This window comes from Miscanthus floridulus, chromosome 2 (assembly GCF_019320115.1).
Source record: "Miscanthus floridulus cultivar M001 chromosome 2, ASM1932011v1, whole genome shotgun sequence".
Classification (NCBI taxonomy): Eukaryota; Viridiplantae; Streptophyta; class Magnoliopsida; order Poales; family Poaceae; genus Miscanthus; species Miscanthus floridulus.
The window spans coordinates 35,666,402-35,691,753 of NC_089581.1; the positions used below are offsets into that span (position 1 = coordinate 35,666,402).

The 25,352-nt window shown below is 46.5% G+C and overlaps 1 protein-coding gene and 2 long non-coding RNA genes across 7 annotated transcripts; 2 read left to right on the forward strand and 1 right to left on the reverse strand.

The window, feature by feature from the left end:
• The first annotated feature begins 7,479 nt into the window (after positions 1–7,479).
• Positions 7,480–14,992, forward strand: LOC136538444 (uncharacterized). The gene is made up of 4 exons (XR_010779351.1): positions 7,480–7,800; positions 14,281–14,405; positions 14,532–14,783; positions 14,887–14,992. It is a non-coding gene; the product is annotated as an uncharacterized lncRNA (long non-coding RNA).
• LOC136538442 (uncharacterized) lies at positions 7,789–12,904 on the reverse strand. Of its 2 annotated transcripts, none has more exons than XR_010779350.1 (7): positions 12,240–12,904; positions 12,067–12,139; positions 10,012–10,123; positions 9,819–9,924; positions 9,644–9,735; positions 8,890–9,086; positions 7,789–8,308 (listed from the first exon to the last, which is right to left on the reverse strand). It is a non-coding gene; the product is annotated as an uncharacterized lncRNA (long non-coding RNA). The 2 variants fall into 2 exon arrangements; XR_010779349.1 differs by having other exon boundaries at positions 12,067–12,169; positions 12,240–12,257.
• Positions 14,993–16,553: 1,561 nt separating the features above from the next.
• On the forward strand, positions 16,554–20,668 carry LOC136538445 (uncharacterized). 4 transcript variants are annotated; one of them, XM_066530414.1, is made up of 11 exons: positions 16,554–17,607; positions 17,743–17,925; positions 18,956–19,057; positions 19,133–19,168; positions 19,270–19,365; positions 19,456–19,545; positions 19,697–19,771; positions 19,874–19,906; positions 19,982–20,032; positions 20,132–20,248; positions 20,332–20,668. In XM_066530414.1, exons 1-10 carry the CDS (start codon positions 16,711–16,713, stop codon positions 20,237–20,239), a joined length of 1,671 nt encoding a protein of 556 aa, XP_066386511.1. In that variant the 5' UTR covers positions 16,554–16,710; the 3' UTR covers positions 20,240–20,248; positions 20,332–20,668. The 4 variants fall into 4 exon arrangements, with proteins under 4 accessions (XP_066386511.1, XP_066386512.1, XP_066386513.1 ...); XM_066530415.1 differs by having other exon boundaries at positions 20,337–20,668; XM_066530416.1 differs by having other exon boundaries at positions 20,165–20,248.
• The last annotated feature ends 4,684 nt before the right edge of the window (positions 20,669–25,352 follow it).

Genomic DNA, 25,352 nt, shown 5'->3' on the forward strand with positions numbered 1-25,352 from the left:
CACAAATGTTTTCAAGGATGTTAGCACTCCACTAGATCCTAAATGCATATGCAATGAGTTAGAGCATCTAGTGGCACTTTGATAACCGCATTCTGATACGAGTTTCACCCCTCTTAATAGTACGGCTATCAAACCTAAATGTGATCACACTCTCTAAGTGTCTTGATCACCAAAACAAAATAGCTCCGATGGATTATACCTTTGCCTTAAGCATTTTGTTTTTCTCTTTCTTCTTTTCAAGTTTAAGCCCTTGATCATCGCCATATCATCACCATTGTCATGTTATGATCTTCATTGGCTTCTCCACTTGAAGTGTGCTACCTATCTCATGATCACTTGATAAACTAGGTTAGCACGTAGGGTTTCATCAATTCACCAAAACCAAACTAGAGCTTTCACGCGTCAACCGTCGTAGTACTTAGAGTTGATCTGGTTAGAAAGTGTAATCATTTAAGTTGTGGGGGGAGCCCCCGTGGGAATAGTCTTTTGCATTCATGAATACAACAGTCCCTTTTCGTGATCAAATCACTTTGTAAGCGATGAATTTGTGCAAAAAAATGAACAAATTTTTAAATTTCGTTATGGCAAACATCTTTTTAGCTCTTCTCTATCTTTTTGTAAAAGAGGTTTAGTGCCTTCCGATCCTTCCCATAGTTAAGGTCACAAAAAACTTAGAGTGCGGGCGAGCCAATTCTGATCACGCTGGTGAGCAAGGAGGTTGTAGCCACTACGGCGTGGGTTTCCTGTAGTCCTACCAGTTATACTCAGATTTTGTTCCCAAAATCCTAGCCCTTAGGACTTACCATGAGAAAAGAGGGAAAACATAGAAAATGTTTGCAAGATAACACAGAGAGTGTTTGTAAGATAAACGTACTTATATCAGCCCCCTCGCATTTTGCAGGGGTTGGATATCACGAAAGATCGGGGATTTTTTATGACAAAAACTAATAAGAGAAAGTATGTGTTTATTTAAGGGTAAAAACGACGTAGCTACTCAATATTCCAGGCGTTGGTGAAGACCTCGCCATCGATGGTTTTCAACTTGTAGGAGCCTAGCTGGAGTACTTTCGTGACGACGTACGGCCCCTCCCAGGGCGGGGAGAGCTTGTGACGGTCCTTGTTGCTCTGCACGAGGCAGAGAACCAGGTCTCCGACATTGAAGGCTTGGTCCCACGCTCGTTAGCTGTGGTAACGACATAGCACTTGCTGGTACTTGGCTGAGCGGAGGAGGGCGATGTTGTGAACTTCATCTAGCTGGTCCATGGCGTCTTTATGGGATGCCTCTGCTCCCTGTTCGTCGTATGCTCTTATCCTTGGCGCTCCATAGTTGAGGTTGGTTGGGAGGACAGCCTCGGAACCATAGACCATGAAGAAAGGCGTGTAGCTAGTGGCTCGACTAGGAGTTGTCCTTAGGCTCCAGAGCACCACAGGGAGCTTGGTGACCCAGCGTGTGCCGAACTTGTTCAACCAGTTGAAGATCCTAGGCTTGAGGCCCTATAGGAGCATGCCATTTGCGCGCTCAACCCGCCTGTTCGTTCAGGGGTGCGCGACGGTGGCCCAATCAACCCGGATGTGTTGTTCATCGCAGAATCAAAGGAATTTCTTGCTAGTGAACTATGTGTCGTTGTCTGTAATGATGGAGTTTGGTACTCCAAAGCGATGGATGATGTCGAGGAAGAACAACATAGCTTGCTCAGACTTGATCACGGAGATTGGCCGAGCTTTGATCCATTTTGTGAACTTATCTATGGTGACAAGCAAGTGGGTGTAGCTCTTGGGTGCCTTCTTGAGAGGCCCAACCAGATCGAGCCCTCAGACCATGAAGGGCCACATGATGGGGATCATCTGGAGTGCCTGGGCTAGGAGGTGAGTTTGTCAAGCATAGTACTGGCACCCTTCATAGGTGCGTACGATCCGCTCAGCGTCGGCTACTACAGTGGGTCAGTAGAAACCCTATTGGAACGCGTTCCCAACCAAGGTTCTAGGCGTGACATGGTGACCGCAAACCCCACCATGGATATCGCTCAACAAAAGCTTCCCTTGTTCGATGGGGATGCAGAGCTGCAGTATCCTGATGTGGCTTCATTTGTAGAGTTTGCCTTCTACAAGAATAAAGGATTTGGCATGATGGGCGAGCCATCGAGCTTCCGTCTTGTCCGTCGGTAGCATGTCATGGAGGAGGTAGTCGAGGTAGAGTGTTCTCCAGTCAATCAGAGGGTCAAGCTCTGTTGTTGGATCCTCTTCAAGCTCCATGACCTTGAGGCCGGACAGAGCTATCAGTTGGCTAGCCCCCAAGGCTGGATCGGATGAACCATCATTAGCCCATTCCGACCCTTCATAGCGTACCGAGGGCTCGTGTTGGTCACTGGCGAAGATGCCCATTGGCACTGGCTCTCGGTTAGACGCCGCTTTTGCAAGAGCGTCGGCCGCCTCATTGAGGCACCTTTGGATGTGATTGAGTTTGAGGCCGTCGAATTTGTCCTCCAACCATCAGACTTCTTGGTAGTACGCAGCCATCTTGGCATCATGGCAGCTCGACTCCTTCATGACTTGGTTGATGACCAGCTGGGAGTCGCCTCAGATGTCGAGGCATCGGATGCCCAACTCGATGGCGATGCATAGGCTGTTGATGAGCGCTTCATACTCAGCCACATTATTGGATGAGAGGAAATGGAGACGAACCATGTTTACCTCATGCAAACCTTGAGGGGTGATATGAAGACCAACCCCGCACCGGCGCCCTTCTTCATCAGTGATCCGTCGAAGTACATCGTCTAGTACTCTTGATCGACGACCACCAGTGGTGTTTGGACCTTGGTCCATTCCGCGATGAAGTCAGCCAACACCTAGGACTTGATCGTTGTTCGGGAGGCATACGTGATGAATTGATCCATCAACTCAAGCGCCCACTTTGCGGTTCTTCCCATGGTGTCCTAGCTCTGGACAACCTCTTCAAGGAGGAATGACGTCACGATCGTCATGGGGTGTGACTCGAAGTAGCAGCGTTGCTTCCTCTTGGTGATGAGGATGGCATATAGGAGCTTCTAGATTTAGGAGTAGCGAGTCTTAGAGTCAGATAGTACCTCGCTGATGAAGTACACAGGGTGCTGCTCCTTGAGGGCATGCCCCTCATCCTCCCACTCTACTACCAGAGCGGCACTGACCACATGCGTGGTGGCCGCTATGTATAGCTAGAGGGATTCTCCGATGCTTGGTGGAACCAAGATTGGGGCCCTTGTCAGAAGCAGTTTGACCATGTCAAGTGCCTCCTAGGCCTCGGATGTCCACTCGAAGCGGTTGACTTTCTTCAAGAGTCGATAAAGGGGGAGACCTCGTTCATCGAGGCGCGAGATGAATCAGCTGAGTGCGGTGAGGCACCCTATGATTCGCTGAACCCCCTTTATGTTATGAATTGAGCCCATCCTTGTGATGGCTGAGATTTTCTCCAAGTTGGCTTCGATGCCATGCTCGAAGATGATGAAGCCGAGCAGCATGCCCCTCGAGACCCCAAAAACACATTTCTTAGGATTGAGTTTGATGCCATTCGCTCAGAGTTTCACAAAGGTTTGCTCAAGATCGGCAACGAGGCGGTCAGCCCGTTTGGACTTAACCACGATGTCGTTAACGTAAGTCTCAACGGTCCGCCCGATGAGGTCCCCGAAGCATTTGAGCATACAACACTGTTATGTAGCCTTAGCGTTCTTTAGACCGAACAGCATTAAGACGAAGCAGAACGATCCGAAGGGGGTGATGAAAGATGTCGCGAGCTGGTCGGACTCTTTCATCATGATTTGATGGTAGCCAGAGTATGTATCAAGGAAGCAAAGAGTTACACATCCTAAGGTAGAGTCGACTATTTGGTCTATGCGCGGCAAAGGAAATAGATCCTTTGGGCATGCCTTGTTGAGACCCATATAGTCAACACACATCCTCCATTTCCCACTCTTCTTTCGTACAAGAACGGGGTTAGCTAACCACTCTGGGTGGTATACTTCCTTGATGAATCCGACAGCTGATAGTTTCGCTATCTCTTCACTGATGGCCCTGCGTTTCTCCTCATCGAAGCGACGCAGGTGTTGCTTCACCGGTTTGGAGCCTGGGTGGATCTTCAAGGTATGCTCGACAACCTCCCTCGAAATGCTGGGTATATCCGAGGGTTTCCACATAAAGATGTCTTTGTTGCCGTGGAGGAAGTTGACGAGCGCGCTTTTCTATTCGGAGGAAAGCGTGGTACCAATGCACACCGTTTTACCCTCAGTGCTCCTGGGGTCTACGAGGACTTCTTTAGAGCCCTCAGCCAACTCAAATGACCCGATCGACTTCTTGGCGTCAGGTGCTTCTTTGGTGACCTCCTCCCTGAGGGCGGCGAGTTCCCCAGAGGCGATGATCGTTGCGGCATGGCCGCAGCACTCGACCTCGCACTCATAGGCCCGCTAGAAGGAGGTGAAGACGATGATGACCCCATGGGGGCCTAGCATCTTTAGCTTGAGATATGTATAGTCGGGGATGGCCATAAACTTCGCGTAGCATGGGCGTCCCAGGATGGCATGGAAAGTTCCGGGGAACCCAACCACCTCGAAGGTGAGGGTCTCAGTTCTATAATTGAACTGTTCCCCGAAGGTGACGGGCAGATCGATCTACCCGAGTGGCATGGCCTGCTTCCTGGGCACGATGCCATGGAAAGGCACTCGGGTTGGGCGGAGGTGTGTCTGGTCGACGCCCATCTCGTTGAGCATCTTTGCGTACATGATGTTGAGGCCGCTGCCCCCATCGATCAGTACTTTGGTGAGTCGCTTTGGGCTGACGATCGGGTCGACCACGAGAGGATATCTCCCTGGGTACGGGATGCTATCCGGATGGTTGGCCCGATCGAAGGTTATGGCGGACTCTGACCATCGGAGGAAGGCAGGCGTGACCGGTTCGGTCGTATAGACCTCGTGGCGCGCGACCTTCTGGCGGTGTTTGAAGTCATAGGCCGCTGATCCCCCAAAGATCATAAGGCAGTCGTCCGGCGTTGGAAAGTCATCGTCCTTCTCCTCGGCGTCGTCCGTAGTGGGGGTAGGGTCCTTTCCCTGCTCCCCTTTGTTGGAGCCTCTGGACAAGAACTGCCGCATGAAGCTGCAGTCCTTGAGCAGATGTTTCACTGGAAAGGCGTGGTTCGGGCACGGCCCCTCAAGTAATTTTTTGAAGTGGTTTGGAGTGCCCTCCGCGGGCTTCCGGCCACCCTTGCGGTCAGTAGCGGCCACGAGCGAGTCCTCACGCCATTGCTTCTTGTTTCTTTTGGCGAAACGATTGGAGGTGCCTTCGCCGGTGCCCTCATCCCGCCTTACCTTGCCTTCGAGACGATTGAAGATTGCTCCGACCGCCTCTTCTCCTTAGGCATGGCTGGTGGCGATATCTAGGAGCTTCTTGGTGGTTCACGGGCCCTTGCGTCCCAGCTTATGAACCAAAGACTCGTAGGAAGTCCTGGACAGGAAGGCTCCTATAACGTTGGCATCGGTGACATTAGGGAGCTCGTTGCACTGCCGGGAGAAGCGCCGGATGTACCCACGGAGGGTCTCACCGGCCTTCTAACGGTAGTTCTTGAGGTCCAATGGGTTCCTAGGGCGCTTGTATGTGCTCTGAAAGTTCTCCACAAAGATCTCCTTCAGATCCGCCCAACTCTAGATCACGTTGGACAGTAGGTGTTTCAATCACGCTCGTGCCAAATCAGCTAAGAACAGTGGAAGGTTGCGGATAATGAAGTCATCATTATCCGCACCACCGGCTTGACAGGCAAGCCGATAGTCTTCGAGCCAAAGTCCGGGGTTTGTCTCCCTAGAGTACTTAGGGATATTGGTAGGGGATCGGTACCTTGGCGGGAAAGCAGCGTTGAGGATGTGCCGACCGAAGGCCTGGCAGGCCGGGGCTCGGGCGCGCTAACTGTCGGTGTTTCGAACAAACACCAACTAATAAATTTATATTTGTTGCGCGTTAGGCTCGGATGGTATACTAAAAATACAAGGTTTATATTGGTTCGGGCAGAATGTCCCTACGTCCAGTTTGCTGCTGCTCGTGTTATTAGTACCGAAAAAGGTTCGTAGTTGAGGGTACAAACGGTCGAGAGAGGGATGGATCAATTCCACGCACAACACATAACCAAGCAGCAACCGAGCTCTTGACGTCCTTTCGACCTTTCCATCAGAGAATTGGGACCTAGCGTGCCAACTATCGGTGTTTTAAACAAACAACAACTAGTAAATTTATATTTGTTGCGTGTTAGGCTCGGATGGTGTACTAAAGGACACAAGGTTTATACTAGTTCGGGCAGAATGTCCCTACGTCTAGTTTGCTGCTGCTCATGTTATTAGTACCAAAAAATGTTCGTAGTAGGGGGTATAAACGGTCGAGAGAAGGACAGGTTCCAAGTCTCTGATTGAAAGGTCGAAAGGGCGCCAAGAGCTTGGTTGCTGCTTGGCTGTGTGTTATGCGTGGAATTGATTCGTCTCCATAGTGGGGTGTCCTGCCCTCCCTTTTATAGACCAAGGAAGAGCTGGGGTTACAGATAGGAGAAAAAGAGAAAGAAACCAAAGGTAGAGACGGTCCTTCGAAGGCGCCGGGTCTTCCTTTTCCCTTGAGCCTGCCCTGCTGACATGGCAGACCATGCCGGGGATAGCACGTTCGTTGATCCTGACATGACCGTGCTCTGGCTTCGTTTCAGTAAGTGGTTACGTCCCATCCCACTCTGGCGGACGGTGCGGCATGCCGGGGTGCCGAGCCGTGATCCTACGGAGAGCAGACAGGGGAGCAAGTATACGTCCGTAATTGTAGATGATGCGAGTTCTCTCTTAGATTGTAGTGGTTGTCGTATGCTTATGTTAGGATCCGCGTCCGAGGGCTGATGGCGGCGCCCACGACACTGTAAGACAAAAGTCGACGCCTACAACACTGTTCGGGCTCTACCATGCCTAGAAGGGCTTAAAGCGCACGTCCTGTCGTATCCTAACGGTACTTTCCTGCAGGCGTGCAGGGCATGGTCCTTGTACTGCGGTTGACTCGAATGTCCCGTCGTATCTCTCTCTTGCGACTTTCTCACCGAGACATGTATTTCCTCCTTTTCCTTTCCCACGTGGAGATCATGGGAGAAAATGACGGCGCAAAAGAAGCGCGCGACGTGGAGGGCGGATACGCGCGACGGGCCGTCTGCGTATCTTTACGCGTATCGGGTCTTTTTTTTCTCAAGTGCTAAAAGATTAAAATGTCATTTTAGGGGTTGGTGAAGATGAATTTTTTCATTTGTTTCTAAAAACAAGAACTGAGAAGGATTATTAGGTACCCGGCGGTTCCGCACCCCCAAAGGAAGGCGAACGTGCGATCAGGCGATGATCGTGCATGTCGTACCCTGCACACACGCCCGGTGGAAACCCCTTGCGCGATAACCCCTGCCTCGCCCGTCAACAAAAGCCACGAGTAATTAGGAAACAGATTGATTGCCTTCCATCTCTTGCTAACATCAATCGCAACATTATTGCTCCACAAGGTCACGCTAATTATGAGATATATAGGAGATCGTGACTGATAAGGAAACGGATTGCCTTCTTCTCGTGCTGCGGCCTGTAAAAAACGCAGCCCCCATCATCCGCCCTCGCAATCCCCGCGCGCTCCCGCACGGGATCGCGATCCGCCGGCGCTCCGTTAGTGTATCGCGCGATCAGTGGCCGCAACGCGCTTCCCACCTCCCCCGACCGTGCTTCTACCGGTGGAAGAGGGACGACTGCGCCGACCACCAGCACAAGTACCGCTCCTGAGTCCTGCCTCGAGGTAACCCCACGTCCCCACTCCCTTCCTTGCCCACGCTTCTCCTGCCTCCGGCTTGCATCTCTTGCTCCCTGGCCGCAGGACGACGACGCCCCGGTGCGCTCGCCCTGTTCCTGCTCCAACTCGTAGTAGCATGACTGCACGTCCTCGGCGCCCGCGCCTGCAGCCCCTGTGCCAGCGCATGGCGACTGCGTCTGCAGCAGGTTGTCAAGCGTGGCGCAGAGCACCGCAGCGACGGCTTCGTGGCTCTCGGCAACGCCCTGCCACGCCTGCCCCTCGGCCACCGTCTGCCGGAGCTTCTCGTTGAGCTCCGCGTTGCGCGCCAGCGCGCGCTCCAGGCCGGCGGAGCCGTACCCTTCTCAATCCCGTCGCCCACGTCATGCGCATGCCCAGGCAAAACCAAGCCTCGCCCGTGTGCCTCAGCCTTAGTCCGCTTCCACCCCACCTCTTCTCCGATGAGCAGTCCAGCAAGATTGCAAGAAGGCCATGGCGACGCACAACAGCAGCAAGCCTGTAGGAGGTTAAACAGATGCAAATCTATTGCTTTTATTAATGACTAGTGGAAATGCACGTGCGACACGTACGTGTTATGAAAACCATTTCATACACAATGAGCCAATATTAATGAAAATTATACAAGTCAATTCATATATATCATATAACAAATATTAATCGACCTTTGCAGTCATACAGTAGGGTACGACACCACATATATATATTTTTTGATAATGGGAGAAGGTTCCATATCTAGTTATAATTTGGTTAATACAAATTTGCATTTGTTTATTAAGGACAATAAATATGCAGGGATTAAACAAATAGGTGGGTGTTCTAAATATCATATCTCAACTTGAATGCTGATAATGAAGGAGAATGAGCGGATTCGTTTATTTGGTAATTTGGTACAGGAAAGGCTGTTTCATCATAAACATATTTCTTTCTATTTAAGATATCATGTTTTAGATTTCTAATCAAAGTGTTGTATTAGAGACTGTGTCGACACCTGAATTTGAATGTGCTTTTCTCAAAAACAGAAACAATCAGATGCACAATAAAGCAGGTCAAATTCACAAATAGAGTTTAGGAATTTACAACATGGGAAAACCTGATATGGTGATGAGATCCATATCAGGGAAGTCAGCCTGGAGGTAGTCCAACACGTTCTGTACACGTTTGGAGACCATGTTCATCCCCCATGACATCCCTTGTGCTGCAGCTGAACCTCATGTACAGGTTCCTCCCTCCAATCGCAACTTCACTCCCTGCAGCCTTCCAAATCTGCTCGATATCTGCGCAAATATTTCCCAACACATAATCCCAACTTAAATCCAAGTTCAGAAACTGGGCAACAGTACATGTAATTTATGGGTTCAAAATATTTGAAATTTGAATGTGTTGTGTACCCACCGGCATTACAAAAAATGATAGACAAGTTCTCAATTCCAGGTGATCGACAATGTTTCTTTAAGTCATTATTGAGAGTGTCAGATGATTCAACAGTAAAATGGCTATTGTTAAAAACAGTTACATGGCTATGGGGAAACAGGTCATCACCCAAGTGGAAGGCGTCTTTGGAAAAAAAAAAGACAGGTACCAGATATAGAAACTGTAAGCACACATGGCAAAATACAACAGGAAAGCTTCGCTTGCATGCATCACTCAGTTTAACCAAAAAAAATAACACAAAGGCTTTCTTTGCTTACATAGTTACTTTATATGCCAGCTCTGTTCTGTGCAACGATACAGAAGCAAACCCAGTTAGGCACTCAAGTAGGAGAGAAATGACCAACAGTCAAAGAACAAAAACCAATAAAGTTATTGACAGGAATGTGTTGGGATCACTCACTTGTGATGGAATGACCAGGGGTCCATAATCCATACTTGTCGTCACAGTACATCTTACTGATCTGGTACAGTTGTTGCATGCTCAGTGCCTATCTGTATGATAGACGTCCAATTTTGTCACTAACTTGAGAATGGTGGTATCAAAACTTCAAAAGCGTGTAGGTTCAGAAACTTACTATACATACAGAAGTTGTCTGTGAACTCTGTGAGATTCTGGCAATGTTTATCATCAAGTATCAAGAGGGTAACTGCTTGCCTGATATGCTTCAGCTCATCCCATGTCTGCATAGTGTTTATACAATTACAGTATAAAAAGGTTAGAAGTTGCTTTGTCAAAGGTTTGTTGAAGCAGTCTGGAGACGCCATCACCTCTTCAACCAACTAAAAGTACCAATGTTCTAACGCATCCAACCCAGCTTTGACATACTCTCCATTACTTAATGAGCAGCAATCACATTGTAGCAGAAGGTTACAATTCAACCTTCAACAAAAAAAAAATAATGTCAATATTGAGCGGAAACAATATAATGGAGAGGGCGGTGTCACGCGGAAAGCGGTGCCGCATAGAAGTTTTCCCCCTTCCAAAGTATTAAACATAAGCGCCTACGAGCACACAATCAGATTCCATCTGAAAGGACTACATTAGCAATGCAAAAATCCCCTCAGTCTCTTTCATGTAGTCCAGCTCTCAAAGGATAGTATAGTGTTATTAGCTCAAATATTAACAATTGAAAGAACCCTGGTTTAATTTTCTCAGAGCACATATGCGACTTTTAATTTATTGTTACAAAGTTCGTGGTTTTTTCAAAGGATACTCCTGCAGCATCAAGTGCTATATTAATGCTTTTCATGCATAGGTCAAGACTCAAGAGTCTACTTCGGCTTTTCCTTCACCTGGGGATAGCTTTCAAGTTTCAACTGTTTATAGTGAAATAGTAAAATTGCTATATGTAGCAAGAATTGATCACCCTAACAAACAGTTGCGTTCCTAGGAAACATTTATTGAAACAGAGTTTTCATAACAATGGATGACAGTTGCACTTAGGCGGTGTTTAGTTTCACCCCCTAAACCTTAGTCGCTGTCCCATCAGATGTTTAGATACATGCATGGAGTATTAAATATAGATTATTTATGAAACTAAATGCAACTATTTTGTGAGACGAATTTTTTAAGCCTAATTAGGTCATGATTTGACAATGTGTGCTACAGTAAACATATGCTAATGATGGATTAATTAGGCTTAATAAATTCGTCTCGCGGATTACTGATGGATTCTGTAATTTGTTTTTTTATTAGTATCCGAACACCCCATGCGACACCCCCATGTGACACCTCTTAAACTTTAGTCATCGGATCCAAACACCCCCCTTAATAAATAGACACATAAGAGCAACTCCAAGATATCTTGTAAAATTAGATGCTAAAATCCATAATTTAGCCATTGTCTAAAATAAAATACCCACCAAAAAACTAGAGTAACCCAACAGCCTGTCTAAATTTTCGGTTCTCTATTTTTAAAACTACTACACGTCATCGGATTAGATCGCTCATTATCCTTTCAGTTACCAGCGGCTGCCATCTCTACTCCTCGCTTCTCGTCAGTTCCCCACCGAGCTCCATTAATTTTGCCATAATAGCGGCAGCAGCAGCACAAAGTGTCGACATGGGGCCGGCGAGATCAAGCGCGGCGGGGGCGGCGGCAGCAGCTTGTTCCTAGCAGCAGCAGCAGCACAAGTGCCGCGACGAGGGTGCGAGATCGGATTCCGCGAAATCAAGTGCAGAGTGAGATCATCTTGTTTCCCAGCAGCATGGTGGCGAGCTATTGGAGCGCAGGTGCACGGCAGGAACTCGCGAGAAAAATTATCCACGCACGTGGGAGGACACGGGCGCCGCACGGGAATAGGTCCGGGGAGGCGGATGGCAAGCCGCTGCGGTTGTGCTATTTCTAGCTAGCGAGGAGCACGGGATAGAGCGCTTGCTATTTTAGATCGTTGGATAGAACAACTGTTGGACCTCTATATCTTACCAAAATATCTAAATTTAGATTAGACAGTACAAATAGCCCATCTCTTGGAGTTGCTCTAAAGCCTACTGCATATATGAGCCTGTTCGCTTGGTCGTATTTAGCTTATAAGCCATAGCTTATCAGCCAACAAATAATATTTTTCTCTCACACCAAACCAGCCAACAATACTTTCAGTCATGGCTTATAAGCCAAACCAGCCCAAACGTGCTTCATCTTAGCGATTATTGCAAACATTGTCATAGGAAAAGGTGCGTACGTGTACCATGCCTATGTTTCATCTTAGCTTGGCCTGCAATACAAATTAGAATAATGTATTTCTTCTTGTAAATGGAGCATACAAAATACACAAAAGACTCCTATTTCTCAATATTTGCAATAAATAAAATGCATGACCTGCCTTCTAGGTGATGTCCATGTCTGCCTGTATCTGCAGCAAGCTCACCTGCTCATCTTTGGAAAAATGCATTCCCCTAATGCGTATGCACAGAACATGTCATACTCTGTAACCATGAAACAGAGAAAATATAAAATATTTTGCTTGTACTAAAACCAGCAAATCAGACTTGTTACCTTCATGGCTGGACGCATGTCCATGGTGGTAGAGTCGCCAACTCCGATGCTTGCCTTATTATTACCACCGACGTCATTGATCGTCCCTATACTTGTTCACGGCGATTGGGAATGCCACAACGGCTGAGGTCAACACCATTGAGTTGAGTGCGCCCAATGCTGCCCGCATCGCTACCTACGCCATCATCGTGTGCAGCACCAGGAACGGCGTTGTCGATGGGGACAGAGCACTGCCGGCAGGGGCCGACGGGCTGTATGTACCGGCGAGACCATGTGGTGGTCGCAGGGCCGCCTGCCTCCTTGGACCTCGAAGACGCCCCAACGGAGATCCGCCTGCGACGGCCAGCGCACGACCGCCGGAGAGGGCCTGGGCCCTGCGGAGCTTGGCGCCAAGGGCGGCAGCCGCGACCGTGAGCAGTGTCGCCGACCGGGCGGAGGCCGGGGAGGAGGACCCGGACGCGTCGACAGCGGGCGGCAACGACGCGAGGCGGCGCAATGGGGAGTCGTCAGGCGAGGGCGCGTCGGTGGGGCCGTGGGGCTAGCCTGGCTCGGGGAGGCGACCGTGGGTGAGGCCATGCCGGTGGACGCGGGCGAGACGGGGGTCGGAGGCAGTTGCGCGGAGTGCCGGGAGACGGCGAGGAGGGGATGGCGACGGCGGGTTGGTGTGCGTGAGAAGGAGATGAGATGGCGGTTCCGGGATGCCATGGATGAACGTGAAACACGCATGTTTACATGTTTCTGTGGTTCTGTCGTTTTTTTTTTTGTCTCGTGGGTCTACTTCCCAATCTAAGGTGCGTAGGAAATTTTTATGGTGACAATGTATTTTTAATTTCTTCGCTCCTTTAGATATAGATATAGAATAGAATAGATAGATATAAATATGTTACAGGTAAATGATTAATGACATCAATTATCCATAGGACCTGTTATTACCGTTGTAGTAGAGCTAGATGTGGACGTTCTGTTAAAAAAAACTATCTCCAAAGTAATGGGTTAACTATTCCTTGGTGATTAAACACGGTATTTATTTCACTGATAAGGTAGTTATAATCGACAATATTCCATTTGTTTTCTATGTGTTATTTGCATTTTTGCAGTTATAAAGTTTTGTCAATGCTGCTTGCATCTTACTCATTCAATGCTTGCAACTTGGGGAAGAGTACGATATCCTAGACTTCCTATTTCAATTATGCAAAAAGACATGCAGATGCATTCTTGCTTTCACGGCCAAAGCAAGTTCTATATGTTTTCAGCAGCAGGAGCCCACATTTTAGCATGTGTTTTCAAGGTTGCGGCACCGCCGACAGGACGGTATACCCTATATGACACCTCAGAAACAAGAGCATCGACAACCGAACTGGTCGGCGCATCTCGATGCGGAGAAGGACGTCCATCTCGACACTGAGGCCGTAGAGGTGCGAGAGGAGGCCCTGCGACACTGGCGCGGGGCTGGCCGGGCGTCCTACTGGTGGACGCGGAGCCAGAGCAGAGCGCCCTGCTCTGCACGTCCCCTGCGGACGCCGACGCCGACGCCTACTGCACTGGCACCGGCACCGGCACCGGCACCTGTACTGTCATCGGAGGCAGCAGAGCGCGCTGGCCTTGCAGGTCCATGGTCACCTGCGCGCGCTTCCTTGCGTCGAGTCATCCTCTGTAGTGGTTGTTGCCGATGCAGGTGAGGTCGCTGAACAACGTGTTGCCGGCTTGCCGCCACCCGCGGTTGCGGGGTCGGCGAGGAACGCAGATGCGCTCGTGGCGTTGTCCAGCGCTCGCAACTTCATTTTGAGCTGCAGATCATAAATATTGAATTTTATTTATTCTGGTGAAGTCATATCTTGAAGCAGCGAAGCACTGGTTGCTTGATCAATGTAGCATCTGAGCAGTTTTATGTGAAATCTAGGTTATCATATATATGCCATGAGAAATAACTACAAGTATTTTCTTTTAGTGTGCACTGTGCAGTGGACCTCTATAATGTATGTATTTTGTAGATCAACTATGAGCCTATTTTTATGTGTTAACTGTCCTCTGTTAATTATAGGTGGTACCTGAGCCACCAAGGTTGCAAGTTGAGCTATATGCTTCAGTGTTTTTTACAGTCTTCCAGTGGTACACGCAATCAACGTTGCCACATCAGAGGACACCATGAACAGAGAAGAGACTGAGGTAAAAAGGCGAGACCATCATTGTCATTGTTTCTGTAGTCTTTCAGCAGTTGCAATTTGTCTTCTTTTCTAAAGATTTTGTATCAGTGTTTGACTCGGTCGTTCTATGTTTCATTGTTTGATTCAGTCTTTCAGACTTTCAGAGAAATATCTTCTCTGCAACTAAAACATGTCAAACGGTGACCTTCCCCGATAGACGAAGTACACCGTCCTGCTTCGCTCTGCCACCCTGGAATCGCTGCTTTCCGGTGAAATCGTTGCTTCCGGATTTTCCTCTCCTTCATGCATGCAATCGTTGCTTTTGGGAATTGAATGGATCCCAAGAAAAGTGACGAATGTCGCCCAACATTAGGAGTCTTTCCATCTGTTGCGAATAAAGGTAACAATTATGAGTTTGTTTACTTGTGTATATTTGAATATTACCGTTATTGTATTTAGCACCAAGCTATAAAAACTATTTTCAATTGGTCCAAATGAATTAGAATTAGGGAGGGTGGATGAAGACCCGAAGGAGCGCAAGAGGGAAAGAGAGCAAGATTTGCATCGATGTCTGAAGAGAGAAGGAATGAATTGAATAAGAAGCGTCGTGAACTATACCAACGCAAAAAGGATGACGCTACTTTGAGTAATATTGTTATATGTAACAATGACTATGGTTTCTCATCTTAAGTTTTTTTTACAGTGGGTAAAAACACGGTTAGTTCATGTGCAGAAGTCATGGACCCTAGACTACTTAGAGATGAAAGGGATAGAGCTCGTCGTGCGTTAATGCCTTCCGATAAAAGAGAAGAAATAAACAAAAAGCGTCGTGAACCGTATCAAAGAAAAAAGGAGCAACCTATGCTCTCCGAACCAAATAATGGCGGCACTACAAACATTTTTCTCAATATACATACAATGTATTTCTCATGATTCATATATAGTTTTGAAATATTTTTGTAGGTGCTGAGCTGCCAAGAAACAAAGAAAATGAGGATCCTGCTAACTATGGTAAATGGCTCAATGCGAACGATTCATGTCCGCATTACTGTGTTATTAAGATAACTTGGTAAACTAATTACCAGGTGCTATTTTGTTTTTTTATCATGTGTGATTAGGGATAACATAAATCATTAGATGGGTTTTTAAACAATATGTAGGTGGGAAGCCATCAATAAAATATGATGACAACTATAACATTAATGACTTGTATTTTTTTCATGTTAATAGTAAACATAAGGTGTATACTATAGAATATTTAATTGATACATTCTACAAAATACATTTAATTGTATATTTTCTTTATTCTTACTTTGAATCATAAAATTGATAAAAAAAAACAAGTACAAGGATCAACATAAAATATTAATTCATGAATATACTGCAATGAAATTCCACTAATAAAAAATGTTTTAAGTGGAAACCTCGAATTTTATTGCAAACAGAGCTGCAGTGGACAAAGTGTTGCATGTCCGTCAGTCTTGACTTTGGTCGCCGCTCGCCCCACACTGAGGTGGTTGGGCATTATTTTGTTCCCGTTACAATGCACGGGCGTGGTCCTAGTGTCTATAGGTTCGATCCAAGTTTTTCGCAATAGCATGACGGCCATGTTAATACATTTTCATGTAGATCCACAGCTACTAGTTAAATTCGGTTTATACAAAGTGCTATGCAATATTAATTTTAAAAAAAGTGATATGCAATATTGCTCAGTTTTCGCTTCTCATCATGCCTAAAGCGTTTGTTTCTTGCTCTTAGTTGTAGTGGACATAATAAGCGTAGCAAAATGTACTTTAGTTGGTAACCCTAACAGTGTGTGTTGGGTGTGTAATTTTTTTCTTTTTCTTTTTCTTTTAAAAATAAATAAAGAATGAAAAAGCTAAACGGAAGAAGCATCATCGTTGTTTCTTTTATACGGGCTAGGCTTCCGCTGGGCCAACCACCATCGCCTGAAACAGGAAACCCTCAACCCCACGCGACGGCGACGCGATCCCCTCCACCCAGGGATGAAAACGGTATGGAGATCTGTATCCGTATCCAACATCTCATACTACGTACTCGAATACTCAAATCACATATTTATAATGTCAATATCCAATCATATTCTATTCGAGATAGTTGATACTATCTATATTCGAATTCGAATTCGAACAAAAATATAAAAACAAATATAATATAGATGATATCCTTCCGTTTTAATCCCTGCCTCCGCCTTCTACTCGCCGGCTTCAGGGAGGTCCCAAACCCTAACCTCGATGAGTGAGTTGTGTTCGATTAGGGTTTCGATTCGTTTGCTGCTTTGATTTCAACCGCCCTAGGTCCCGAAGATGGAGATGCAGTGGCGGTCTAAGAGCCCCAAATCCGCTGCTCCGGCCTCTTCTTCTCGGTCAAGAGAACCCACCTCTCCTGATCGATCTGGAAAAACCGCCGCCTCTTCTGGCCGATCTGGAGAAAGGTCCTCTTCCGCAGCTCCTCATCGAGAGGGTGGAGTTGGGAGGATGCGGCGTCGGAGGATTGAACGCGGAGACGGCTCGCCATCGTCTGGTGAAGAAACCGCCTTCAGGTCGAAGCGTTGGCGCAAGAAGCGAAGGCATTGGATCCCCAGAAGGCTCCTCTGGAAGTTCAATGGTAATGTGCAAGCCGCCTTAAAGGCCTATGCTGAGGAAGAGGGTAATGCGCGAGCAGTCTTAAAGGAGGCTGAGGAAGAAAGCATCAGGCAAAACGATGGTACCATCTTGAAGGAAGGTTGCCTCGATGATGAAGAGCTGCTGATGGACCAATCTGCTCTGCATGCCAGCCGCAGCAGCAGCCAGTCAGGAGATGCACAGGAAGAAGCCCTGTTTGATCGGGAGGAAACAAACTTGCTTCTTAAGATGGACAAGAAGCCGAAACCATGTTCTTGGGACCCTGGCAAGATTGCACAGGATGAAGATCAAGATGGATATTCAGACAAGAAGCCTCTTACTGTGGTTGAAGATGAACATTCTGACAAGATTGGTGCCTATGCCACTGATGAAGACCACAAACAAGATCAAGGAAGAGCAAGATGTAATGTGCAGGACCTCCTCAACATGGATGGTGAAACCCTCACAAACAAGATTGTGCATTTCAGAAAACTCCTAAACTATGTCTCTCCTGTGCGTGATTATACTCTTGTACACAACGATGATCAGCTCATTAAGTTGCACGAGCAGCTAGCCTTGTACCGCATCAGAGCTTATGAGGTATCTTTAAACACCACATGGATATAAGACTACGCAATTTCCTTTTGGTGTTTATGTAAACGATGTTGTCCATGTGTATTCTTATTTTCTGCATCTGCTCTGTGTGTTTAATTACTTTAAGATTGTCTTCTGCAGTTAACAGTGAACAGGAAGTTGGCTAAACTGGATGATGTGGATCTGAAACGGGAGTACCCCCCATCCAAACTTTATGACAAGGGTTTTTTCACGCACTATGAGGAAAGACTTGAATGGTACTTCGATCCTGAACTCTACTGGCACCCTTGCTTTGATAACTACCAGAGGCTGGTGCTACGTTATGTAAGCACGAACACTTGACTCCTCCATGCCAACTAGCTTAATTCTCATTCTTGTTATAACTAAGTACATGTTGTCATACCCATCCAGGTTGAATGTTACTTTGATTGGTTTTGAAGCCTTTTACATTCCTTAGTAGCTTAATTCAAGAAAATATTGGAAGAGTAGACATAGCTTAATTATCTTTTACAACCTCCTCAACATTAGTTTTGTTGAAGCTAATATTATGTTTTTTTATATATATTTATAATTTATATATGTCGTTCTTGGCATCAACAGGTGTCTGCAACGTTTGATTAACATTTGTTTTGTTGTAATTAATGTTCTCAAGCGTGTTAAAAAACTAATGACGTGGAAACCTGAACCAAAACTTACTGAACCAGTGAAACAGCAGGGAGTTTTGTGTTGAGTTTGTTGAGGATCAGGATTCTAAGCGTAGTATCTCAAAACAAATGTGCCACTTAGCAACCATCATAATCAACTTAGCAGTCTTTGCTTTTATTGAAGGTAGCCAAAAACGTTGTTTTTTGCAATTTTCTATGCGGATGGCCATGATATATACAACTTTTAGGTAAGAAAGCCAATGGCTGTTCCTTGTATTTCACTTACTCCCATTGTGGATGATTAGTCCATAGTAGAAAAGGATGTTCCCAGCTCTTATTTTGCATAGACCACGTACCACTCTTTTTTTATTACATCTATTGATCTGGCAAGGGAGCTGAGTTTAGCTGTCTTGGTTTTACAACTATATATTGACTGTTATTTTTTCATGATTATGGACAATGCACTGTGCTTTGGTACTTCGAATCAGACCTATACAATAGGATTTTCATATGAATGCATTGTTTTCTCATAGTATCAGCACATTCTAGCTTGCTGGTTGAAATCGTATCAGACATCTTCTGTTGGAAATCCAACATTTGCATGTTGGTATCCTGAGGCAGTTAGCAAGCGCACATATTTCCATATTTGAAATATTTTAGCACATAGGATATGTCACTTGTGCTTTTAATAGACAACATTCTTTGTGCAGGGTGGATATCTGGATTATGATTTCTGCCGCTCAGTTCTTAATACCTATGAAGAAGACCTAGCATATGTACAGTACTTTAAAGCGCTAGCAAACAAGACCAAGGTATGATTGATTCTATCGAAGTGCAAACTACCGGTATTATCTTTGGTCTAATAGCGCCTCCTTTTCATATGACAGTGGATTGAAGATTATCTGGGAGACAGCACGATTGAGGTAAGCATCCCCTGAAAGCCATTTGTTCCTAATAAACCGTTGTGCAATGTAAATTGATGTTATAGTGACACATCATGTGTGGCAACCTTTTTGTTGTTCAGCGGGACAAAATTAAAGGTGTGGCTCGTATGCAATCACTGGAGACTGCTGCAGGCTTTCTCAATGTTTCCCCACTTTTAGTTCACCATTGTTTCGATGTAAATGCCACCTTGCTCTCATGTTTATTTTGTTGTTGAGCATAAGTGTTGATAATATATTGGAATTTGATATTCTATTTTTTAATGCAGGAGTATTTCAGTAGCATTTGCTCTGATTATTCGAAAAAGATACTATGTGTCCTCTATTTTGACATTTGGAAGCTTGTTGCCAAAGGAAAAGTTAGTACCTCAGTAACTAAGCAACCTACACTGCACCCCCCCCCCCCCCCCCCCCTTTTTTCTGTTTGTGACATGCTTTATATTTCTTATACATACGTGCTATATGCTTTGCTTGGTAAGTTACATATTTCTTTATCTCAACTTCTTTCAGATGAGTTTCGAAGAAGCTCTGTTGGAAGTTAAAGAACTTGAAAACACTCAAGACATATCCCGATGGAAAGACCATGTAAGTTCCTCTTATTAGTTCGTCTCTCTAACTCCTTGGTGGATTCTTTTTTTCATTTAGCAGTTCATCTAGATACTTATTTTGTTTGTTCCTTTTTTTCAGTATGATGCCCGCGTGGCTGGCATTGACAAAATGGTAAGCTGGTCTGCATGGGATCCTTGCCCCTTCTAGAATACATTCTTTACACTCATGGAACATCTGTCTGTGCAGGCTTCAGACGATGAAGCTCGTCAGTTGATCAGAGAGGCCATTATAAGAATGGTTAGTTGATTGATTTCCATAGCAAGGAAATGTATTTAGCTATAGGATTTTACTAGTTAAAATTTATGGTTTTTAATGCTCTCTGGAAATTGGCTTTAGTTTGCTAAAACGGAGGCTGAATTCTATCTTCAGAATCCAAAACCGAAGTACTATTTGGATTATGCCAGGAAAAAGTTGGATATTGCGAAGGATATTGGTTTGGTTTAATTCCCAAAGGTACGAAGATTTTCAACAGGCACGCACGGTTTAGGTGAGATAATAAATATGCAGTTTCTAAATTGCTGTTGTTATTTACTTAGGATAGGAAGCAGACGAGTGTTCCCTCCATAGGGCAAGGGAGACAATGTCGAAGCAAAGGTGGAGGAAATAGACGACTAAGCAAAATGTGGCTGTCAGCAAGAAATTATGGCTTTCTTTAGTCTTCAAGAAATAGGCTATGAGGTTGTGTTTGTGTAGTATAGTACTGTAGTTTATATTCTGCTGAGATGTCTACTATCCAGCGTATCCTTGGCAGCCAATATATAATATAATTGATTTAATCTACACTGAGATTGGCAAGGGCGTAGTACTTGTATCCTCAGTTATGGGAAATGTTTTCAGGACAAGCATCTGTGAGACTTAGGGGGTGTTTGGTTCTTTAGTCGCTCTTAAAATTTATGTCATATCGAATATGCTAATTAGGAGGATTAAACATGAGCTAATTATAAAACTAAGTACACAAATCGAGGCTAATTCACGAGACGAATCTATTAAGCCTAATTAATTCATCATTAGCACATGTTCACTATAGTATTATATTGTTAAATCGTAGACTAATTAGGCTTAATAAATTTGTCTCGTAAATTAGTCTTCATCTATATAATTGGTTTTGTAATTAATCTATATTTAATGCTCTTTATTAGTATTTAAATATTCGATGTGACATAAAATTTAAGAGCTCTTAAAGAACCAAACAGGGCCTTATCCGATTGATTTTAATCTGTTGGTTTTGGGTTGGACATGTACTACCTCGGTCGCATTGAAGCCGGTGAACATATTGGCAGCCACGTGATGATTTGTTTTGGCTTATCAATCGATTTAATAGTTTATAAGGGCAGTCCCAGTGGATGTTGCATATTCGGTTGGCTGGTTCGTATCGTTGCTGGTTCGTGAAGAAGTACTGCTAGCTGGTTTGTGTGAGAGAAAAATATTATTCCGGCTGGAAATTTACGATCGTTTACGACAAGCCACAGCCAAACATACGATAAGCCACAGCCAAACAACATGTTCGTTTGGCTGTGGCTTGTTGTAAACGATCGTAAATTTTCAGCCGAAACAGTATTTTTCTTTCACATAAACCAGCCAACAGTACTTTTTCACGAACCAGCAACGAAACGAACCAGCCAACCGAATAGGCTGACGGTGGTTTCTATCCTTATTTAATGAGATGCCATCTAATTGATGATTGCAGGTCCCAATAGATTGGCAGCCCGTGTCTACCGCGGTGCTCCTTGCTGGCCGCACCTGCTCGCTCCACCCCCCCTCAGCAGTGTCGCGCTCGCTCGCCCGCGCTAGCCCTGGCCGGGCGCGCCGCTGCGCCCGAACCGGCCCCGCTTAGGCGCTCAGCCGCGCTTGCTCGCTCGCGCCGACCCCGCTCAGCAGCGTCGTCCGTGTGCTTGACCGTGCTGGCCACGCCGCTGCGCCCGCCGCGTTGGTTCCGCTCGACCACGCCGGCCCCGCTTGGGCATGCCCACGCCGCGCTCGCCGCTCCGGTCCCGCTCGTCCGCGCTGGCCCCGCTCTGCAACGCCGAGCACACTCGGCCATGGCAGCCGCCCCGGCCCCGCTCGCCTGCCCCTATCTGCCTCCGCTGCAAGCGCTAGCCCCGCCTCCGTCCGTCTCTGTCGCAGGACGCGCAGATCCCCCGTCCACCCTCCTCTCGCCCACCCGTGCTCGCTTGCTGGCCGCGGATCAGCTAGGGCAGATCCGAGGCCTTGAGTGGAGGCACGCCCACGAAGTACAGGACGGCGTCGCCGATCTCCCCGCATCCCGTCGCGCCCAAGGTCCCCCGCATCCCGGGGAGGGCGAGGAAGACGGCGAGGTTGGACGCGCCTGTGCAAGAGAAGAAGTAGGTCGGCACGGCGAGCTCCGCGGCGACGTCGAGCGTGTGGGCACAGAACATGTCGAGCACGACCCGCGCAACCCGGGTACAGGACCAGCGTCTTCTCCATGGCTGGACGAGGTGACGACAAACAACGATTGCAAGTCCCGGCGAGCTAGTGCACTTATGTAAGTTAAGGGACAGAGAGAAAAAATCCTAATATTTATTACGCGAAGACTCTAGCATTGTGTGAGTTAATTCTATAGATGATTTTTGCTGACATGGTCTTCTTGAACATTGTCGACAAAAGTTGCTTGGCAGTCTACCGAGGGGTATCCCACGATGGTAGATTTGTTGTAGAGGTGAGCGAGATCAGGAGCGAGATGGTAATACAAACACCAAGACATAAGATTTAGACAGGTTCGGCCGTCAGTATGACGTAATACCTACATCCTGTGTTCTGATGTATTACATTGAGATATCGAGTAGGGGACCCCTGCCTCTCCTTATATACTCTGGAGGGGTAGTGTTACAAGGAAAGTATCATATTTGATACTACACAATAGCTTGCGGTGCACACCGAGCAGCGCCGTACACGCCTTGATCTTATGGGCTAGGCCATCTCTAATGGTGCGGCCCATGTCTTGTCTTGAGGATATCGGGGGCCATACCCCCACAAACATCGTGTATATTTTTCACCATTGGAACTGCCCTACGGGCACTCTCAATGGGCCATTAATAGTAGTTTCTTGTACACCCTCGGTGTTACACCATAAATTGTTTACTAAAATACTATATGAGCATCATATTTATCTGTTAATGCATGTAATAAAGAGTGTAGATAAATTTCCGCAACTCAAAACGATCAATGAAAGTGTGAAACAAAAGTTAATTCAATAGTCGTGTTATATCACTTAGGGTTTAAAACCAATTTTTATTAAGTGAAAATGCTATAGAACATGTATGTGATACTTAAATAAGGTTTGAAGTGCAAACTTTGTAGATGACAATGAAATACCCACGGTCGAAAAATGATATTACTAGCTAAGATTTCTAATAGCTTAGAAATGTAATTTGAAATAGAGTTCAACGCAAAACTTAGTTTGCCGACAGATAGACACTGCTAGGTTTGGCAATTTATTGTGTGAGATTGGGTTAAGCAGTAGGGTAGTATTATGCCTTATTTTTGTAGTCTAATATACCCTCTTGGGTATAGCTAAAGTGGTTTGGGGATGGGATCAACGGTTTAGTCGTGGTTGATGCTTTAAAAAGCGTGCACTGCACGTTTTGGGTCGATCAACCGTGAGTGTGTGGTCACTGCGTGCCTGGGGCACCGCTGGCCACCCTGACCGGGAGCCTAGCGCACTGCACACTACTACTGGCATCACTGTCGGTGCCACTATGGCTGCACGCCGCCCTGCTGCCCTGCCCCACTGGTCATTGGTGCCGCTGTCGTCGCGTCACCACTGTGGTGCGCACCACCCTCCACTAGCTCCGCCACCATCGTCGTTTTTGCTTGGGGTGCAGTGCCATCGCATGGCTGTAGCCACTGTCGCCAACACACGTACGTTCCCTCTGCATCGTGTTGTCCCACCGAGGCGACACAATGCCCCTCTACACACCAGGCCGCTGTCACTACCGCCCTTGCTCTGCTTGCACATGTAGCCGTCCTCGGTCATGCCTTTGTCCTCTTCTATTAAGTGGCAAGCGCCATGCCACGCGTCCCAACCACCACCGCTTTGAATGGCGTTGCGCCGGCACGATCGAGCCACGCCAAAGCTAAAACCGTAGCGCTTTGTCACCTCTAGGGTAATTACGCTCGCTTGAGGCTCAATTGGGAACCTAGCTATGCGCCAAGCCCGCCCGCTGCCACAGCCGTGCGATGCCGAGCTCCAATTTGGAGTTTCCCCATCGCCGGTCATCTTATGGCCAAATTGAAGCCACTCCAGAGCACCCCCTTCACAGAGCTTTAGCATCCAATTCTGTGGCACTGTTATCTTTGCCTTGATTCCCTCTACACCCTGTGCCCCTCTGTCGAACCACTACCGCCATCCCTAGGGTGTCGCCACGTTCGTGTTCGCCATGAAACGTCGCCAAGCCGCTCGGTCGCTCGTGCCAACGCCGCTCAAGCCGTCCCTGGCCTAATAGTCACCGTGGCCAGGTTTGTGGTGAGTCACTGAAGCTCGTACGCTAGCTAGTTGATCGCCTAGCTGCCCTAGTTCGCCAGAATGGTTGCACCGCCGTAGTGAACTGCCGTGTGTCGCTGTCGCGCGTGCTAGTGTGTCCTATAGCTCCCTACCACTTTCTAGGGTCGTCGTTCAAGCTAGCAATGGCGATCGACCCCTCAGAAAAGCTAGGGTGGGTCCTAGTTGCCTAGCATGAGCGTGGAATGTCGACGGAGGTCATGTCATCGCACGCACCACTGCTAGGGGCTTCGCGATGGGAATTGGAAGAAATCCAGGGTACTAGGTGAAAGGACTAAGAGAAGGGGGAATATTGGTGAGGACGGCTAGTTAATTCGCCATTAGCGCAAGGTCCTTTTTGCAAGGTTGCCAGCGCGCGCGGCCTCCCCGCGTGGGCCGCTTTTTCTAGGCCGGTCCATTGGCCGTGGGCCACGCTCACGCGTGCATTGTGCCGCGTGGGCCACGTGGAGGAATTGGTTTTCCTTTTTTCAGGGAATTAGTAAATGCTTTTCTAATTTAGTTTTGAGCTGATCTTTAGTAAATTATATAAAATCATGTAGGTGTCCAAAAATTATGTAATAAATTTTGTTAGATTCCTAAATTTATGATCTATCTGTTAGTATATTTAGTTCATATAGTTTTGTGGTATTTTTAGGGTTACTTTATTTATTTTAGAATGCTTGTTATTATTATCATTACTTAGAGAATGATTTTTTGTGATAAAATGGTAGAAATGCTAGCTTTGAAAATTTTACAGTAGGTTCATTAGATTATTATGTGCTCACTGTAATTTTTGTAGCCTTAGAATAGATTGAGAAATAGGGTAGCTAAGTACTCCTTGTTTTAGTATATATATTAAATTGGTAATAAGAATAAGGATGTCTTTAGTTGCTAAGATAATGCTTGACATGTTTCATACATGTTGAGTGGGAATAATAGGTAACTTAGTGTCTTAGTCATTAGAATTAGCTTAGTAGCTTGGTAGATGTATTCTTATTTTAAGAGTTGTTGTTGCCGTATTACTAAGTGTTGCATCATCATTTCATGCATGTAGATAAC

Excerpts from the sequence above, each read along its gene's own strand:
- LOC136538445 (XM_066530414.1), top strand. The coding sequence starts at position 16,711 with ATGGAGATGCAGTGGCGGTCTAAGAGCCCCAAATCCGCTGCTCCGGCC. Across the intron at positions 19,169-19,269 it reads TGGGAGACAGCACGATTGAG|CGGGACAAAATTAAAGGTGT; the intron begins GTAAGCATCCCC and ends TTTGTTGTTCAG. Across the intron at positions 20,033-20,131 it reads GAGAGGCCATTATAAGAATG|TTTGCTAAAACGGAGGCTGA; the intron begins GTTAGTTGATTG and ends AATTGGCTTTAG.